General features: G+C 37.8%; 1 protein-coding gene across 2 annotated transcripts in view; it reads right to left on the reverse strand.

Moving 5' to 3' along the window:
- Nucleotides 1-1,476: 1,476 nt before the first annotated feature.
- Nucleotides 1,477-21,259, reverse strand: part of LOC113114232 (hedgehog-interacting protein-like) — a 34,396-nt gene continuing 14,613 nt past the window's right edge. For both annotated transcript variants that reach the window (XM_026281077.1, XM_026281076.1), the window contains exons 5-13: nucleotides 18,607-18,758; nucleotides 17,826-17,999; nucleotides 17,566-17,709; nucleotides 16,927-17,048; nucleotides 15,509-15,632; nucleotides 14,446-14,576; nucleotides 12,879-12,963; nucleotides 3,975-4,123; nucleotides 1,477-3,869 (exon numbers count right to left, since the gene is read on the reverse strand). In XM_026281077.1, the coding sequence (XP_026136862.1) occupies nucleotides 3,673-3,869; nucleotides 3,975-4,123; nucleotides 12,879-12,963; nucleotides 14,446-14,576; nucleotides 15,509-15,632; nucleotides 16,927-17,048; nucleotides 17,566-17,709; nucleotides 17,826-17,999; nucleotides 18,607-18,758 (1,278 nt within the window). In that variant the 3' untranslated portion in view covers nucleotides 1,477-3,672. The remainder of the gene's footprint in view (nucleotides 3,870-3,974; nucleotides 4,124-12,878; nucleotides 12,964-14,445; nucleotides 14,577-15,508; nucleotides 15,633-16,926; nucleotides 17,049-17,565; nucleotides 17,710-17,825; nucleotides 18,000-18,606; nucleotides 18,759-21,259) is intronic.

Here is a 21,259-nt window from a genome sequence, read left to right on the forward strand (position 1 = left end):
AAACGAGGATACTCTTTACAATGAAACTCAATGAAAGTCCGAGATCATGTAGTTATCAACACTCAAGATTTTGATTTGGTTTAATGGAGTTTTTGTCTACTGAAAGTTTCAGACCCACTTTTATATGAAGTGGCCTTAACTACTATGCACTTGCGTCAAAAATAAGTACAATGTACTTAGTGTTCATATTGAATTGCAAAACACTTTTGGGGTGGGAAATGGAAAAGGTAAGGGACAAGTTCGGTGGTATGGGTAGGTTTAAGGGTCCGTTAAGGTGTAAGGGATGGGTCAACAGTGTAATTATAAATGTAATTCCAGTTGTTATTACATGCAGGAACTGAGGAAGTGGTTTAAAGAAGACTACCATTGCATGTTTGCTCTAATTTTGAGCGTGTGTTATGATGCATAGCTTCATCAGTGAGGCTCTGAGGGACTCAGACTTCCTCAGTCATGACCACACACACTTCAGCAGTAGTCCTCACTGACTCGGTCACATAAATATATAAGGTAACTGAATACTCTGCTAAAGTATGGGTGTGATAAAAGTAGATGTGTGTTCTGTTTAATAGATTAAGTACGGTGTTCGTGGACGTTCATTGAGACACATACATCCACATACACTGTATATATAAAGTAGTATGTCCCTATCTCTTGTTTTTCTTTTATCTAAACCCATTATCTGCCGATAAGTCTTTATTCTGTGTATATGATATTAGAAGTGAGTTTTCCAAGCATCAGTTTCACAAATATTTAGTATACAGACTCGTCATGTTTATGCGGAGTGCTGGATTACACTGTTTATGAAATATAGCCAGGCAAAGGACATTTGGGGAAGAGAAAGAAAACCATTCCAAATGAAAAGTAATGATTCATGCCACAGATAGTATATAAACTCAAATACACGCCTATCGGCCCTGTTCCCCCAACACAATTATGACTGGCTCCGAACGACACACAGACAACTTAGTATTGCGTTACTCTAAATACATTGGGGTGACTACATTAATGTGGGTGGTCCTCATTCATTATTATAACGACCACTCAACCTGACTGATGTCTGGAAATGGAATTTAATAACGCTATCAACCTACACCACTCTGTTTGTTAAGTTTCCAGTAAAGATTTGCAGAGGATGGCACCGAACAGGCATTCTCAAAGTGAATGTTTTTATGGGCATAACATGTAACATCCTTATTTAAATATGGTACTTTCATCTGAGTGGACTGCAGTGAAGTGACTTATAAGTGACCTCTTTGGCAACCTCTGTTTACCTTGCTCTCCACTCTACCTTTATTGCAAAATAAAATAGAAATTTGGATGGTGACGCACAAGAAATTAAACACTTCCCAGCACTTGATGAATTTAATGTAAAACATTTTACTGCAAACTCTTCTCCCTTTTCCTTAGTTTAGCAGGAGAAAACGAATATGCATGCTTGTGAAACTATATAGACACTATAAACTCATTTACTCTAGATTCATGTAATAAAACATTTATGAAAAACACCCATGGTGAGTTACATCACATATCAGATCATTTAAAAAAGCAGAGTCGTACATTAAGTTCTCAAACATGCTATACACTTTAATAAACATATTGATATTTCTGAGAAGAACCCGAGATAAACCTAGTTATTTACAATAAATGATTTCTTCACATAAAACAGTAAAAAACATTGTAGACAACTTAAATAACTTTAAGGCGTAACTACTTAAATAATAAAAGAATCAGGGTTTCTCTATTCACATGACACCCTCCCAGCAGCTCCAATGCAGGTTTCACATTAAGTGCTAAAATTATTGAGTAGATTTACAGCATGGATTCTTTACATGTAATGTAACAAAGAATGCTAAAATGCACTGGAAAGTCATAAACACGTGGGGATTGTTGTTGATATACTTGTCTTTGGGAGGAATAAATGATTATACTAAAAACATCAAATATACCTGACTATCTCAGAGGGGACTGTAACCTTTCAATGACAAGAAAACCGGCTCAGTGAAAGCTGTGTAATATTTATGACCTCTCTGATTACAAATTTCTAAACCCAAAAGCCCCATTGCTTTCAGCCCCATCAGTTTTTGGAGGGATACTATGGGGTTTTGATGAGATCATAGACCATATTTAACATCCTATTCTAGTCGTTCATGAGCAGGGATATATATAAAAAAAAAACACTGCCTCTAAAATTATAGCTTGAGCCATGTATTACAGAAACATTACATAGTCAGAAGGAAAGTTCTATTTTTTTTTTTCTGTCAAAGCTCTCTTATAGTAAGAGAACGATGTTGTCTTGTCAATAGAACTGTGTAAGTATTTAGTACAATATATCAAATGAATTAACAGGCTTAATGCAAAACCAATCCTCTCCCATATATTATTCCTTAAAAAAATAAAGGAATCCTCCTCTATTAAAACAATGGCAAATCTACGTAGTACATATCTCAGTACAGTACTATATGACACTTACACCAGTCACCAGTCTTGATCCCTTTTGCATATGACAAAACGGAATATGGTTTGGTGTTTAGAAACAATAAAAAATATGGAGAACATTACATGAAGCTTTCCATTGTGACAGTCATAGAATCTGTGAAAAGACCATTATTTGCTAGGGTTTTCCATATATATATATATATATATATATTATATATAAGCTTCTGTACTTGATATCACACAGAAACAAAAGATATATGAACATTTTAAAATATGAATAGATATACAATTTGCAATGAAAGCAGCGTGCATGGTCATGAACAACTGTAGGAAAATGATATAGCTGATACTGCAACTTTAACCAGAGCAGTTACCTCTTCAGGGTAGTTTCTCCACAAACCAGTCATCTCTTAACTAATGTATTAAATTAACAATCAAAGTGACTGTCCAAACGTTCTTATAGATTTACATTTCACTTGATGTTTTCATCGAAATGAAACATCAATGGGATTCAGTCGATATTCAGCTTGACTCTGCAGGATCCTCAATGATCATGGATGTCATTTAAGCAGATCTGAATATTAACTGGCATCCAGTCCCATCATAATGATTCTCCAGTTATACAAAGACCCGCTGAATAAGACTAAGTCTACTGTATGGTTTTGCAGCTGTACTGACAGCTACTTCCTCTCCATTCTTCAAACAACCTGTGAATCCATGGCAGTGTGCAGTTCAGTTTGGTAGACTGTCCATCTGACTTAACTAAATGAGTGCTGTAATTCTTGACTCCCTAAAATCCCAAATAGTCCTGTAGTACAAACCGGTGCCCATGTTGAGATTACACCGAACATGAGTTGGTCTCATGTGAGTTTTCCAGTGATTTTCTGAGTCCACCTGCAGGGACACTTGACTTTAAAGTGGACCAGAATTTACACACAATACCAGCAGTAAAAACCGTGGAGCCCTGCATGGGACCTCCAACATGCAACCCCTTTATCTATGCCTGTTGAGGTTCCATTGGTCACCCTATTATTGTTTTCTGTGTGTTTGTGCAAAGTGGTGGGAGTGCAGGGGGTGTAGGGGAGCATGGAGATCAAAGCCTGTGGCTCATGAAACAGTGGTGGGAGAGGAGGGTCAGATGAGGGGCAGTTGGAGATTGGGGATGGTGTCCTGAAGGCCTCCATTACGTTTAGTCTGCCAACCAGTGAAGAGTGCGTTATCATCCTGCCCTTCTTTTTATACAATATAACTGGTGAGGTCCAGCAGGTAAGACGTCATGTTAATGATGTGCTCCAGGATGCTGTCTTTCTCACCGTCTCCTTGTGTCCCTCGATCTCCTTTCTCACACTGGCTGCCAGAGAATCCTTCCTTGCAGAGACACTTGTTGGGTTCCACGCAGACCCCGCCGTTGCGACAGGCCGGTTCACATTTAGCTGCGAATGACAAAGAGAGATTAGTTGAAAAGCCATTGAAAAAGATTGGACGTTTGCCCAACTTTGAAATCAAAGACGGATAAGGTCCTCTGATTAGCTCTGTACCTCGTAAGCAAAAGGGGCCCTCCCAGCCAGGACTGCAGCAGCACTTGCCAGTTGGTGTACAGTGGCCATTCTTGCATTCACGAGAGCAAGTGGTGCTTAGCATCTCTGGATCCTCTACTGGCCGTCTGCACTCCTTAGGGACCTGTAGCCTGCATGAGTCACAGAGCATTGTTCCATGAAAGGTTTGCTTTTCTCACCCTACACTCAGACATATTTTCCATCCCAGATCACAAACTAAACACTTGCCAAACATGCAATAGTGTATTAATCAGGCAAGTATTTCATAAACAAAATTATATTTGGAAAACTTGTTTAGAGACAAAGAGCCATTCTATCATGGGATGGTCACGCACGTACGTAACTTTTGCGATATGAGCTGTATCTCAGTTAAGAGGCTCCGTCCTCTGGAGGTCACCATTTGTAGTCATCAAGGATGTCTTATTTATTTAAAAAAGTAACTGTAATATCAATAATCATACAATAATTTGTTGTATGACTGTTATTCCTTGTGAGGCGTTTAATACTTTAATTTCTTTCTTCGCAATCTAATGGTCACTTTTCTTAAATGAGACTGCCTTGAATACATATATGGATGATATATACAACCTCCGGAGGATTCAGCATCCAAAATGAGATGCAGCATTGGAGTGGAGACTTTTTTTTTTTTTTTTTTGCAAAGATAAAGATGCACAATATCAGTAAAATAGCAATTTTAAAGATCTTTTAAAACCTTCTTTCTTTAAAATTAAAACTGCAAGCAAATTAATTTTTGATACTGTAAGTGCACTAATTACTTTATATGTGATGCTTAAATACACTTGAATGACTGATTTGATGTTTTTTTTTTTATTTCATTTCAGTATTAATATCAGCCATTTATCAGATCAAAATTATTATCCTCTTATTAGTACCAAGCAGAATTTGAACCTTGGGGCATAACTACACAAATACATCTATATTCTTGAATGTTTGGTTGTCTCAAATAGAGAGGCTTTCTCAGCTGTTACCTCTAATTTTATAACTGTAAAAATACTGTATTTTATGTTTACAGTCACTTGTTTGTGGGATGCAATCATATGTTGATCTTTTTATGCACTGTTGTTTCAGACAGTTTACACAAAATAAACCAATGACAATTACTTAATCAGGTTGTTAACTGTACACGTAAATATCTAAGATGAAAAAAATGAATGTAATGTGTTATGTTTTACCACAACTATACCACAGATTATTGTTTACAGGGTTTAAAGCAACAGATTAATTGAAGATTGATCTAGCAGTTCTTCTATTGCAAAAGATCTGTTAATGTGAAAAGGATGCTACTTTATATGAATAGACAAAGACAGAATTATTGATGTGATTAGTTCATGTTTGTGAATTACTTAATTCTCACCTACATCTTTATAATGCATTACACCAATACCAGCAATAACACATCTCAACCTGAGCCCAGTGTGGCAATATCTGGAAACAATAATGTTTTTGTGCTTAATGGATTTCAAATGCAAAACCTCAGTGTCAAACTAAGTGGTTTATGATGAACCTGTCCTGAAGTTCAGCTCTCCAAACATTCGGATGCCTCACTCAGCTAAACACACTGCTTAATGAGCCAGGAAAGTCTCTTTAATGGCTCTCTATTAGTGAGCAGTAGGGCTGTTGACATACCCAACAGGCCAGCACACACACGCACATACACACACACACACACACACACTATAATTGGAATCCAGTGAAGCAGTAACTGTATGGGAAACAGGCTGGAGAGCTCTTGGTGAGTTAACTTCCTGTGTATCTCACTAGAGGTGGCGTATGGGAAAGTTAGGTGGCCAATGATTCTGTGTTTAACGATGAGGGTTGTGGAAAGAATGGAGGTGGAATCTGAGCATTTAAAGCTGAAGTGTGTCATTGTTCCTATGTTAAAATACTTAGGATTTATGTGCAGAGACTATAAGTAAGCAAGTACCGTATATAAGTGACACATAGTTTGGCTGGTCCTGCGACTTATAGTCAGGTGCGACTTATTTATCAAAATTAATTTGACATGAACCAAGAAAAATGAACCAAGAGAAAACATTACCGTCTACAGCCGCGAGAGGGCGCTCTATGATTTCAGTGTAGTCTACAGGAGCACTGAGCAGCATAGAGCGCCCTCTCCCGGCTGTAGACGGTAATGTTTTCTCTTGGTTCTTGGTTCTAAATAAATGCGACTTATATATGTTTTTTTCCTCATCATGACGTTTTTTTGGACTGATGCGACTTATACTCAGGTGCGACTTATAGTCCGAGAAATATGGTAAGCAATTTTAAGCTTTTATGAAGAGTGTACATAGTGTGGGCAACACTATGGTTTGAGAAATTACTCCCTCCACCTTTAATGGTTTCGACTGAGAGCTTAAGATTTCAAATACTTCACCCCAGTTTGTTAACACATTACTGACAAATAGCATAATTTCATCTCTTTAACAATCTATTGGTCCAAAGGCAAATTTAACTGTGTCCAGTTACCTTCTAATTTCCTAAACGCATATCATTGCTTTCAATATGAACAAATCATTTTTGCATTTGTATTTTATTGACCTGTAATTCCTTGTAGTTAGTTCTATTAGACTTTTTCAATCACTAAAGTCTGCTTAAACCCTTCCTCTTACTTACAATCGACAACCTTTTCTGATGGACAATACCAAGTCTCAACTCTGATGTATGTCATATAATGCAGAAGAAAAGATCTGCGACTACTTTCATTTCATTGTGACTATTGTGATATATAAAATATGGATGAAATAAATATTATATATCTATAGTTTTATAATATATATTTTAGTTTCAGCAGTCCAGCAGCAACACAGTTTTTTTTCTGATTGCTTTGACACATTGGCTAAAATCAATTAAATTGTGATTGACAGCCTTGTTTCTTCCTTCCACCTGTCATAATTATAGACTTTTATGCTTCTTTCATTTCCTCTTCTCCTGTTTAGTTTTATTAATTTGACCAATGCTGTGTCCGGAAAATCTAAAATGCTGCCTTCGTAGGATGCAAGGTAGGAAGGCATCAAGGCACATCCGAATCCAAAGTTAGCTTCACTTCCCTTTTCATGAGAAACCTACCTGATCGATTTTTGATGGCATTATAGATGTATCCTTTGCTGCCTTTGATATCCCATAATCCTATGCGTATCATTCTGTGATGGTTAAGCTAAAAAATAAACATGGCATCTGTTGTGTTTGGTGGTCAGTTTTTGTGTAAATGTATATTTTCTGACTAAGTTTTGCACATTTGATGTTAGTTCTAGAGTGAAATCAGTTTTAGAGTAATTAAATATTTGTTTAGTTATCACCAAAACTCATTTTATTTTGCTGTAGAGCATTAAACCGTTATGCTGCCTCAGAGGCCTGTCCGAAACTAGTTTCATGAGGTGCCTTTGTGCAAAAAACGCTGCCTGCAAAATCATTGCCTGATAGAGCAGTGAGGCAACAAATCAACTGCCTAGACTTTCGGACACAGCTTTAGTTTCTGTCTTCAATTTCTTACTTTAGGCAGTTCACATGTATTTTGTTAATTATTCTGATTTGGTCTGTGTATTTAAGTTGCTCCCTTTCTGTTATCTGTGGCCAGTTATTGATGTACGGATGTACCAGCCTTAGGAGTGTCTATGTGAGAGAGTGCGATGTTGGATCTCTGAGTACCACTGACAGCTTCAGTGACTGATGGCAGGAATAGGGTGGTAACAAGGGAATTGTGGCAGGATGTGCTGGGGGGTCTAGTGGGGGTGCAGTTCCCATGCTCCCCTCAACAACAATCAGCACCCATATCAGGTCTCCATTGTCTCTTATCCACACTTGTGTGTGTGTGTGTGTGTGTGTGTTGTGATGGAATGTTACATTATGAAAAAAAAAAAAAAAAAAACAGAGAGAGACAGAAAAGATGAGGAAGAGAAAGAAATAGAGATGGATACTGAAAAAGAAAGAGAGGGAGGGAACTGAAAGAAAGAGGCACTCCCCAGAGGATTGGACTAACACTGTTAATGATGTTGGGGTCAGCGGCGCTACTAAACAGTTTGTATTACTGGCAGGGTGGCCGTGAAAACAACACCTGCTGCCATGGCACTTGACAAAGACAGCTGGGTCAACAGGCACTGTGGGAATGTATCAGCTCTGTGAGGCCACTTGCATAAAACACAGACTGATTAATTAAAAGAATGCCCCAGCTTATTAGTTTAAGACAGTCGTGTTGCTTGAATGGGAGGTTGAATGCATCAGCTGCCCAACTTCTCTTTTTGTGATTGTTTGGCACAATATGCCTGCCATGATCCCAGTCCCTGTTCTACATTATCTATCTAGGCAGAAATCATCTACACTGGATGTTTTTAGTGCTGTAAATGCATGTGATTCTGTGGAATCGATTTAGATGTATTAAACCTAACAGTACCAGACAGTTATTACTACTGTAGTTTTCAACTGCAGTATTTATCAAAGGGTTAATTCATCCAAAAATTTAAATTAGGCTTCATTTTACTCACCCCGAGGCCTCCTAGGTGTATATGACTTTCTTATTTCAGACAAATTGTCTTTGATCTTTCAAGTTGTTTCATGGCACTCAATGGGTGTTGCATTCCTTCAGTCCAAAATACGTGAAATAAATTTACAACAGCTAAACACTTAGTTTTGTTGCTTAGTTTACAACAATGAGAGCAAGCAAGTTTGAATATGAATATTTTTAATCCCCCAGAGCCGACTGAGACACTTTTTTTTATTTTTATGGAATGGCACTTTTTTTTCACGTCTTTCAGACTGAAGGAAAGCAACACCTGTTGAGCTTGAAAGATTATATATATATATATATATATATATATATATATATATATATATATATATATATATATATATATATATATATATATATATATATATATATATATATATATATATATATTATAACTCTGACTGGATTCGTCTGAAAGAAGAAAGTCATATACACCTAGGATTGCTCAGGAGTAAAATGCAGCCTAATTTTCATTTTTGGGTGAACTAACTCTCAAAGCCCAAATATTTTATAAACGGGGTGGGGAACTTGTATAACATGGTGAAGGATGGGTGGTCCATCTCTGTTGAAATCTGTGGTGTTTTCTGCGGAATTGCGGAATGGGTAATGACTCCAGTAGCTCTGAGCTTTTCTTCAGGAGACAGTTTAATATCTTTTGGCTTAACTTGTTGGCTTTGATAGTAAGAAATGGTTGAGTTATTTGATGAAAGAAAGCACACGGGTAGAGGAGTTAAGGGCTGAGGGGTGTTCAACGAAGACAGTTTAAAAAAACCTTCAAGGCACTCTGTGTGACTCCTCTGTCCTTTTTTGTTACCTCTCTCTTTTATTAGCAACTCTTTGTGGTTACATTGTATCAAAAATGTTCAATTGTATCAATTTTATGTGCATTGTAGCTGTAGGCCATTCAGTACCACCCTAAGGGTCTTTTGTCAAGGGGAGGAACACTGTGAGCAGGAGAGATTTAGGAAAGACCAAGAAATAAAGGAGATTTGTAAGAGATGGAGAGCTGGAGAACACTTTTTAAAAAAATGTTGTATATCCTGTTCTTTACACACACACTTAAGCCTATATGAATTTGTAATATTTAAATTGCTACAGAAAAGTGCATGTAAAGAACCTATTCGACACCTATTCAGCCAATAAAATCCAAAGTTATACTTGCTTTCTTTCTGAAGTATCTTCAGGTCTGTGGTTCTAAAATGTAGTGAGTGGGAAAAAAAATCACTTCAGAAATATGTTCAAGTAACACTCAACCAGAGCTCCACATCTGTTTTGGTGACAAAACAAAGAGAAGAGTGTTTCTGATATGTTTTCTTCAGACATTCTTTGGTTTCTACTGATGTGTGTGGATGTTGTCATTCAGCTGTCAGAACAGACCGTATCTGCCAAAAGTATCACTATGAAGTTCTCATTTCTGGTAGCTTCCATGGGGTGAACTCTGTACTATGGGCTAAATTTGACTTAAATTTCAACATACAGTAGAATACACTGGACCAGTGAATAGTAAAACTGAGGATGTGCGTCAGTTTGTGTTTAATATTACAGAAAAAACAAAACATATTATAAATAGTTCACTTACTGGCATCTTCTCAGTTATTGCCACTAGCCAATAAACAATCCTAGAGTCTCTCTCTTGTGGACATTGGACATTGGTACCTGTACTTTTCAGTGTGGGGTGGCTTATTTATTATTCTACATTTACTGACTGCTAAACAAACTCGGATGGGTGCAGTTACTGTAACATCTCAAACATTTGAATTTGTATATAATATGGTACTCTATGATATATTTTATGCTCTCTCCCCTAACCCACAGTTCCACAACCCGAAAACGCTAGGTGGCAGATAATTTTCCAAACACAATGCAGGTATTTTGAAGCCCATATCCCTTGCAAGTATGCAAAGCTTAAAAGGAAAAAAATGTACAAAAAATACAAATGTACAAAAAGAATTACATTTTGGACCACCCCACTTAACAGTGCTAGTCACTCAGAAATGTTATATCACCTCTTTAATTTGGTAGTTAGATCACAAAAAGTGACATGATATATAAAACAGTGGACCCAACACCACAGGTCCTACAGACTAAACAACTCCAATCAACAGTGGAAAGAATTGTTATTTGGAAAAATGCAGCAATGCCAGAAAACATAAATAACATAAGTTTGAGGGGCCTTGTTTAGGAGACTCATGGAAACATCTGTGGTAATTAATAGCATTAGACTTGGGTGGCACTGTCGTCACCTGGGTATACAGTGCCTCACAAAAATATTCAAACCTTCAAGCAATTTTCTTACATTTCTTGCTGAAATCCTACATGCAAATATTGGGTTCTTTGTTATCTGATTTTCATAGTTTTCATACTGATTCAATAACATTTTCCAGTCACTTTTTGCAGTAATGACCTTCTCTATTTATTTATTAAATGCGATATTGGCTCATTATTCCAGGCAGATTTGCACCAGGTTTCACTTAAACTGGAAAAATGTTTGGATTGAAATCAGATTTGACAAGGTCATTGTAGAACACTGACCATGTTACTGTAATTTCTGTAAATGGTGTTGATACATATTCTTTTTATAGCCATTTCCTACTGATGAAACATAGCCCTTATGCTGCATTCGTCAACATAATTCACTGCAGGTACAGCGTACACTAAGATGTGGGCAGAGTTAGATTTGCCCCACACATATTGCTTTGAACTTAGGCCCTATCTGGAGCACAACTGAAACAGGGCCACTACTAAGGCAAACTTCAGATGTGCCGTCTCATAGTCCCCTATACCTATCCGTGTTACAAAGAACTCTTATCTTATAATTGACTGGCGCACCTCTATGCACTTTTGCTTCCTGTTTGAATGGAAAGTTTTGAGGAACAACCAGTCAGTGGTTCCCACTTCCAGATAACTGAACATCTTGATCTTGTTTTGTACTTTTCCCTGGAATGGTTGTAGTAGTTTACATTTTCACAGTCTTCAGTCCTCACTTAAATAAGGTTGCATAAATGATTTTTTTTAAATTATTATTATTCAGAATATGCAGACTTTTTAAGCAATTCCTAGGAGTCATAGGACTATGTAAACTTACTAGATATTATAGCAAGGTGCCTTTTTTTAATGTGAGATGAAATTTTGGCTCTTTTTTATTTTCAGTGTACTTCAGCAAAATTATTCAGCAAAAAGTGGTTTGGAATTTAAGACATAGATTCTGCTCAAGTTTTGAAAAAAATTTTTTTATATATTTTTATATTTATAGTATAAAAATGTCCAGTGAAAGGATTTTGAATAGCGTAGAAAGAACAAGCGATTGGTTTTAATTAGAGACTTCACATATCTGCCTGCGCCTATTGTAATGTCCCTTTTTTTCTGGAAATGATATATTTGATCTATAAAAAATGCAAACACTTGGCAGTTGTTATGTGGGAATTCATATGCTCATTTCTAATAGATGATATGCCTTTCATATGTACTTTGCCTGGTGAGAACAACATATTTTCAAGATCTATCGTAAAAGTGGCTTTTAGTGGTGTACAACACACGGGTTAAATTACGCCATATTGAAAAAAATATGCCCATTAGCATAAATCCTTTAACCAACTCCATTCACATGTTTTGAATCTCTCGCAATGAACTTGCACACATGTATGTCATTTGGATAAATTTGGTTCAGCCGCAGACTCGCTAGCATATGAACGTACTCAAGGTTCTCAAGGAAAACATTCCCTCTGTTGAAGACAGGTGTAAGTCTTGTCTGTCAAAGCAAGGATAACACCCAACCGACGACACAGACTTGCTACTGTAGTTAACCAGCGTTGTGTCTGAGCCACCTTAACTGTGTTGGTGTTAGAAACACGTTACACCAACATTTGGAAATGGTATGCTTACTCTCCAATTATAGCCAAGGTTTGTGTTGGCTAAGAGCAGCATTTGTGTGATGATTTGTTAAAGGGATGCTAGAGCCCTTGTGCATGTCTGAGAGCGAAAATGAGTAACATTATAATTCACCCAAAAAGAAAGATGTTTTCTAAAATGTCTCTAAATTGTTTGGTCCACACAATGAAATTTAATTTGATGAACATTGCATGAACAGTTCCAGTTCTTCAACATTCTTCAAAATAACCTTCTGTCTGGTGGTATGAACTAACCACGCAGATGTTCAAACCATAGCACGGAAGAAGAATACCGAGGGATATTTTGTAAAGCGGAATAAAAATGGAATTAATTACGCGAGTTTCAATATTAGCATTGCTCAGCAGTAACATCACATATTTCACATGCGAGCAAAGAAAGTGGAAAAAACAGAGAAGCTGTTGCATAAACTCGGTTGTATACAACATGTTGCTCTGTGTATTCAAAGCTCAACGCACCTTTTAGGGTCCACCAACTTGTAGAGTTTTCCGCTGTGCGACTGTATCGCCGTGCTTTTGCTGGAAGCGAGGATGTAGACCTCACCTGCAGAGGAAGGAAAACATGTAGGTCTTTTGTCATTTGTCTCATTTGTCTTCTCTCACCTTCCTTCCTTCCTACTCGTTGCACTTGACACTTGTGCATGAGAGGGGTTCGAGAGGGGCTCATTAAATGGTCATGCAAGTCATTTAATGAGGAGCAAGCTTGCAGCACTGTGCACAGATTGTAAACATGTGTCAGGAGACTGCCATGTGGGTCTCAAGTACAGCCTCCACTGAATCCCTATTACAAATCAGCAACAAATGCCTTCTCTCCCTCACAGAGGCCCACTCTTGGCAAAGCACAAGATTTATTCTCTGTCACACTTGACCTGGTGTTTGGATTCGAGAGTTTATGTTCCCTGTGATGCACTGAGCTGTGGGGATATTACATGGTGGCAGAGAGTACCTCCTAGCAGCAGTGAGTGGGCATAACTTTGCTTTGGCAAGCCGCTCTCGGAGGGACTGGCATCACGTACACATAAACATGACCCCTATTACTATTCCAGTAAGCCAGAAATCAGTTATTATCAATGTTGAAAGTAAAACTAAGGAAATGAAGGAGACTGGGCATATAAACCCTATATGCTGACAGATTGTGCTGACCTTTGACTTCCAATTGTACTGTCTGTTAGCAGCAAAAGAAGAGGAAGTAATCTTTCAGGAAACTAAAGGAGTGCTGTGTCATAGCAGCATGTTCCTTGGAGGAAAGGTATTTGAAAATGGGAGGTAGGACAAAGGATTGGTTTTCTTTCTGTTCTGTATCATTCTAATGACTCTTGGATTCAGGAGCCATTTTTTTTTTCTTCCTGTGACTACATTCTAATGTAAAACGATTGCTTCATTAGACTGTCTAAATGAAACAAATCCTTTGTTTTATTTATTTATTTATTTTTTAAATTTTGTGAAATGTCTGTACGTACACTACTTTTCAAATGTTTATGCATACCAAGCACGAGCACACCACTTATTTGAATAAGTTAAATCAGAAATATTGTGAAATATTATTACATCATATTACACATAATATTTTTAAAATAACAGTTTTATATTTTCATTTTTTTTTTTTTAAATGTGTACTCCACTGTCTTTAGAAATCATTCTAATATGATGATCTTGTGTTTGAAAAAAACTTTTCTTATTATTATCGATCCTTATTTTTGTGGAAACAATTATACTTTTTTTTAGGACTCTTTGATGAATGGTATTCAAAACAACATTTATTTGAAAATGTTTTTTTTTTTTTTAACTATATAAATGTCTTTACCGTCACTTTTGATCAATTTAATGCATCCTTGCTTAATAAAGCATTCATTTATTTCAATAAAAATAAAATAAAATAAAAAATATTCGAACAATAGTGTAAGTACCGTCTAGGTAATGTAGTCTTCAAAAGAAAACGTATAGAACCATAAGTAAAGGTTATGAAAGAAGCACAAAAAAGTGCGGTGAAATGAACACACATTAAGTTTTTTGAGAACTCACTGACCTAATTCATCTTCGCCAAACCCCAGGATGTGGCCTACCAGTGAGGAACTACAGGAACTGCCAGTACCAAGACAAAGAGGCTTCTCTTGCCACAACCTGTCTTCTGAAAGCCTCTGCAGAATTCTGAAGTTCCTGTAACAATCATAAAGTCTAGGGTTAAAAATCCTTAGTCCTTGCTCTATCTACCCAGCACAAACTCCAGCAGACTTAAGTAAACATCTTCATTTGTACAAAATACAAAATTACATGACAAAACATCAGGCATAATTTACTGCTTTGGATTTCCAGGAACAGTTCATTTTCTACAGTTTGTCTCTCACTGTTGACAAAAAAGGCAGGCTGATAGTGAGGATGAATTACAAACCTGCATAAAGTGTGAAAAACTTATACCAGCGGCCCATTGACCTGGCAAGAAACCTGCTATCAATTTTCCCTGAAAAAGCTCTTTTTCTTCATTGGGGTGTGTGTGGAGTGTGTTTGTGTTGGCAAGGTCAATAACACAGGAAAGATGACAGTTTCCAATTGCAGTTTAACATTTATCAAAAAATTACAATGAGGAGCAATACGAAACGGAAGCTCAGTATCTGTTTTTTTTTTTTTGGAAGCATTACTATGTTCAAGGGATACACTAAGGAGTTTGCATACTTTGACATAAGTATTACCATATTTTTCGGACTATAAGTCGCACCTGAGTATAAGTAACATCAGTCCAAAAATACGTCATGACGAGGAAAAAAACATAAGTCGCACTGGACTATAAGTTGCATTTATTTAGAACCAAGAACCAAGAGAAAACATTAACGTCTACAGCCGCGAGAGGGCGATCTATGTTTATTAGGGGTAGACTACAGGAGCACTGAGCAGCATAGAGCGCCCTCTCGCGGCTGGAGACGGTAATGTTTTCTCTTAGTTAATTTCTCTCGGTTCATGTCAAATTAATTTTGATAAATAAGTCGCACCTGACTATAAGTCGCAGGACCAGCCAAACTATAAAAAAAAAGTGCGACATATAGTCCGGAAAATACGGTAATTATAATATAACATCATATAATAACACAGCATACCCATTTTTGTCTCCAAATACATAACTTCCATAAAGTCTTCTTGACTGACATCCCCGGTAGATGAATCCACCAACTGGGACGGCACCTTCATTTGACCCCAAATCAAACATAGATGGCTCATTTTCTGTGAACAGACACACCAACAGCTCACCATCAAGAAATACAATAAAAGCAGACCAAGGTAACAAGTCAACATGAGTTTTAGGTTATTTTAATGAGTTATTGGTTATACGAGCTTCAAAACTGAAATCCTCCGCATTGTTTAAATGACTCAATTTCACACATTTTACAAACTAAATGTCTTCAATCACCATCCATGTGTCGCAAAGTTAATTTATCCCCATAATATCAGTTTTCTTTGTTTGTGTAAGGGATATTCACGTTTACCACAATTTGTCAAGAGACCATTAGCACTTCACACAGGCTGGTTTTAATTAGCTATTCCCCAGACGGTTATTAAACACTATGTAAACCTCATATCGAGGGCTATGTTCATTTCACTAAATGTCCTTATTAATGTTCAGTTTGAGCACTGTTAAATTCACATTATAGCTCAAACTGATTAGGAAAAGGACACAAGAGGAAAGGGTGAGGTAATCCTACAATTACTATCCAGTGTTTATGTATATTTGTGTAAGTTTTTATGGCTACAAAGATTACAGCAGCTAAGGGAATGGCAAGTATTCTAACCTTATATTCAGAGCCCAGTAAAACAATAAAATGCCATTTAACGGAGTACGTCATTCACCATGGAGATGGTTTAACATGGTAAAAGGCTTGGGGTTTGGGGTAATTTGGCACACTTGCTAGACAATCTTTTTGGAGTTTAAATGCATTGGTTGGGAAAGAGCCATATTTGTTTGTTGCCAAAGTGTTAGGTGGAGTACAAGAAAGCCAATCCATTACTTAGCCATAGGAAATAATATATCCTGTAAATGCACTTCTGGTACTGATTTAGAGTCGAAGTTAGCACGATTGAGAGATGGACTGACATGCTGGTCGTTTTGTGTTTCAACAATGTACTAAATGACCATATAAACGCTCTTTGACAGCAATAAATAATATACTTGAATAGGTACTTGCAGTTCCCCAGGGATTAAAATAAGTATTTTTTATATTTAAAGTATGTTCTTACGTTTTGAAATTATAGTGTTGTAATAGTATTCTTTTATAATAGTTTTTTTTTTTTTTTTTTTGAAAGTACCCCTATTCCATCGAACACATTCTGTTCTCAGCATAAAATCTTAGCATTATTTCATAACCAGTACATGGATGGATAATTTAATATTTTGTGAAATAAAATACAGGAACTTCTTGAGTGTTTGCCTGGTTGGAACTATTTGGCTCGTTGAAAAGCCTTTCTGCTTGTACAGTAATCCATCATGTTTTCAGAAACCAGCCACTTCTAACAGACATACCATAGTCTTTCCCTTTGATGACCTGTAGGATCCTGCCTGTTGTCGTATTTTTGCCAACAGTATCTGTGCACAGGATCAGCAGACTCCCATTGGTGTCCATGCGGAGCTTATCCACTGCACACCTAGAACACAAAGTACCATTTTAATGCATTTTGTAAGACAGCAGCAGTGTAAACACTTCTATTTGTTATATGACACTTTGTTTTTATACGGTATATGTGTTGGCATAGAGTTCTACTTTTAACAGCCAAGATTGGCAATATCCCTTAATTCCAGACAAATCCTCATGCTACGGCATATAGTTACATTCTTGTGAAATTGTGTGCTTCCACCCTTATGGTAACAGTTTGGGTGGGCCCTTTTCCAAAGTGAGGTCCATAAAGAAATGATTTACTGCATCATTGTAGAAGAACTTGACCAGCCTGCACAAAACCCAGACCTAAATCCCAGTGAATTGGAATGACGTCTTCAAACCAGATCCCATCGCAAAACGTCACTGCCTGACCTCACTGATGTACAGGTGTAAATTCCCACATCCATATTCCAACATATAATGGAAATAATTCATAGACCAGCTGTTACGAAGGACAAACTCCCAAATTACCAAATTTCAAAATTCGGTAAAATGTTTGACCTTACCTCCCTGGATCATGCAGTCCGTGGGCAAAGATTTCAGGGGGCTGATTTGTGCTGTTGAAATAGGGGTTGTTTCTGGGTATAGAGTAAGGAGTACTACACCAATCTGTGTCCACATCCACCCGAAGGACAGATCCTGTGAAATCACTACAGCAGAAGTACACTCTATTGAAAATATCTGAAACAATTTAGATATCACTATTATATAGATTAACTCATCAATAGTGCCTGATATATTACAGCTACATGCATTTAATACTTACCTCAGACCATCCATCTCCTCCATATCGTCCAAAGTGATCATGCCATCACCTAAGAAAATGTGCAGAAGCCCATCAGGGCCAAAGAGGAGCTGCCCTCCCAAATGCTTTCGGTGGAGCTCAGCTACTTCCATTAAAACCCGAGTAGTCCTTGTGTCCACCTGGTTTGGGTTTTTCCTAAAACCAAATATTAAAACAGATTTAAATCTAAAACTTTTCCAAACCACTAGGGTTACCAAAAAAAAAAAAAAAAAATCCTGTAGGGCCACATGGTATCCCAGCATAGAATATAAAACACTACTTAATTCATTTAAATACAAAATTGAATTAAAGGGGAAAATTACAAAATGTATAATTCAGCTCATTTTGTTAATACTGGGTGTTTTGCATTGCAGCTGGGGAACTGAACACAATCAGAGTGAATGTCAGCCTTCGTGAAAATTATATGTTGTGATTACATATCTCTATAAAACATTCATCACTGTCAGTGAAAGTATTTCATAAGGAGCTCGGCTTCTCATGATTTATACAAAACCGCATGGAATACAACCATCATGCACACGTCCATGTGTAAAGTGTTTGCTGTAGCCACATATTGACATTGGGGTAGTGTAGGGTTTGTCCCTTTTTTCCCCTTTTTTGTTTTGCTTTTTGGAATATCAAGGCAGACAGATTGACAATATCTGAATATGAGGAAGGACACATCCCCCCCGTTGTCTATGATGGTTACGGCTTTGGTTAGTAGCCCATAAGTTAGGTCAGGTTTTGACTGGTTTCTCATTACCTGGACACAGTGTACTCGACTACACGAAGAATGTGGTCGTGTGGTCCTATAGCCCAGCGCTCTTGGTTGGTTGTGTAGGAGACGTAGAGCTTTCCATTTTTCTTATAATTGGGGTGGAATGCAAGGCTTAGCAAGCCCCTTTCATCTCCTCCCTGAAAGTCAGATGGGGTACACAAAGAATCCAGAAGTTAATTATGTCCCTTTTTTCAATCGGACTGGGCTGCAAAAAGCTAAAGCCGGCCCTCCCTCTCTCTCTCTCTCCTTTTTATTTCTGTCTTTCTCCGTCTCAGTCTCTCTCCATATGGGGGCCAGTTACCCCATGCCCTCTTGCCCCCTTGCTTTTTTTCTTACCTCCCCTCTCCTTGACTACTGCATTACAAACGATTATAAAACATTTGACTACAAGAAAACCCCTACCCCCCCCACCCCACACACCCACCTTTTCACCAACCCCGTCTTGGTTATAGGCACTTGTATTTGGGGCCAGGCTCCTCTGGGATGCCCAGGACCTCCTTGCGGCCTCCATTGTGTAAGTGATTTGTGTGTGTAATCTTTGGGGGATATCCGTGAATGCAGTGCCGAGTGGCTGAAACAATTCATTAGCTTACTCGCACTTCATAGAGAGCACAAAAGTCCAAGATTCCTTTAGCCCCCTGCCCCATCCATTCTCTTCCCTCTCTCTCTTTTTTATTTTTAAACCCATGCAAAATTTGAGAGAGGCAAGAAAAAGAATGGGCAGAAAAAAAAAAAAAACACTCCCACTGTCTTGGCAACAAGATAGAAAACACTGAAATTGCTTGTGTAATAGGTAAAACCTCTCATCCCGGAGGCTACTACATGAGTTGTCACTACTCTGGTGGTCCACTCATCATAGCCCGTTGTAATAAGCAGCTATGTCGCTTTACTTCCTGGGGAAAGTAATAATGTTGGGCTTTCCTCCCTTTCATCTTTTCAACTTTGTTTTCTTTCTGGTAATGCAAATGAAATGAATGAACAGACTGCTAAGCACACGCCTCATGAATGAATCAATGAATGAACAAACAAGTCTGAGGCAAGTCCCTGAAAAATGATTATGATTTAATGCATTAGGATAAAACATAACACCAGTTTAATTACAGCACATACACTAACAATTTAGTGATATTGGCTGTCGGAGAAGTAAACAGAGTTTTCATGAAATTAGCCGTCTGTGCCATCTCTGCGGCATTCCTTTCGGAATTCTCACAGGAATTCAGTAGAGAGAGGTCTTTTGTGGATTGCTCAAGTTAACGGTGTGGTTCAGCTCAAAGTACACGCCAAAACATACAGATCATAAATTGGTCAGAGCAACTCTGTTGGGCTGTGCTGATGTAATCTAATTCGAATGGTGCTAGCGCTCCATCTCTGGAATGCTCCGGAGGAATTCGGATTGGACCTGTAGGGACATGAATAATAACACTCAGGAGGACTCTTTAGTACACCACAAAGAGTGAAATCACAAGAAAAACTTTGCGGTACCATTTGAATGTCTGTTCTACGTTAGTCAAACACACAACGAGGTTGGGTTGAGTTAACAGCAGGTTGATATCATTTATCCGCGCTCTGATTTATCGAATGAAAAGTTCTTCCTTTTCCCGAAACTCCCTCTTAACATGTTGGACTCCTGATGCACTGACCTGAATCCCAAAATATACACAGAGGGAGCAGGTCAAGTTTAGTATTCCAGACAGTCGTATGATCTCAGGCTAGGGACCACCAAAGAACAAAATTAACTGAAATATTAGCTTTTGCTAATGATCGTTCCTTCATCAAGTGGGCACAAAATAACTTTATTTATCCAGTCCCATTCCTCTGGGTGCTACTAAAAACTTAATAAAGAGAAGACAAACTTCATGATATTCTCCTTCCATTAATCATAGCATGTGTAGGGCTGTGTGTACAAGCCTCTGCTTAGTTGCAACGCTGCTAACATACTGTTCCACTGTCGCAGCCACAAGAACGTTTCTTAAACATTTAATCAGAGTAACCTTGCAGCATGCTGATGACAAAAGGAACAGTTCAGCTGGGAAATGTGGCTACAAAATGTCATGGTCAGAGGTTCTACGCTATGTTATTGTTGACATTCTGTGCATTGACTGTAGCTTTGACAGTACGAAGATTATGTTGTAACAGCTTCTCGAAAATAATGTATGTGAGAATACATCAGGGTCAGATGTATTCGTAGACAGAAACAGGGAGCACTACCACCCCCCTCCAGGAATCCCCATTCAGCCCATCAGCAGCTGCTTGCCTTCCAGGGCTTGATGCATGGCCTGGCTTGCACATTGTTTCTGAGAACCTTTTGATCCTTATTGGCTCAGACAATCCTACATAAAAAAGGCATTCCATCCGAGCTGATTGAAAAAAAAAAAAATGTATATAATAATAATAATACCTGCCTACCCTAAAGTCAATCTGAAATGCTCACACTAATTCAGAGTTTTATTTAGTTCAACACAATGAAAAAATGTAAAATCCCCCTCCTCCACCTGTTGACACACATTAATTCCTGTGACAGTGCTGGAGTGAGGATCATTCACTTTCAAGCGGTGAAAAGAGCAGAGCGAATCGTAGCATAACATTCACTTATTACAGCGGCAGCTCTCTGGAGCAACCCACAAATCTTCTGAATGGC

Source organism: Carassius auratus, chromosome 14 (genome assembly GCF_003368295.1).
Source record: "Carassius auratus strain Wakin chromosome 14, ASM336829v1, whole genome shotgun sequence".
In the NCBI taxonomy this organism is placed as follows: domain Eukaryota; kingdom Metazoa; phylum Chordata; class Actinopteri; order Cypriniformes; family Cyprinidae; genus Carassius; species Carassius auratus.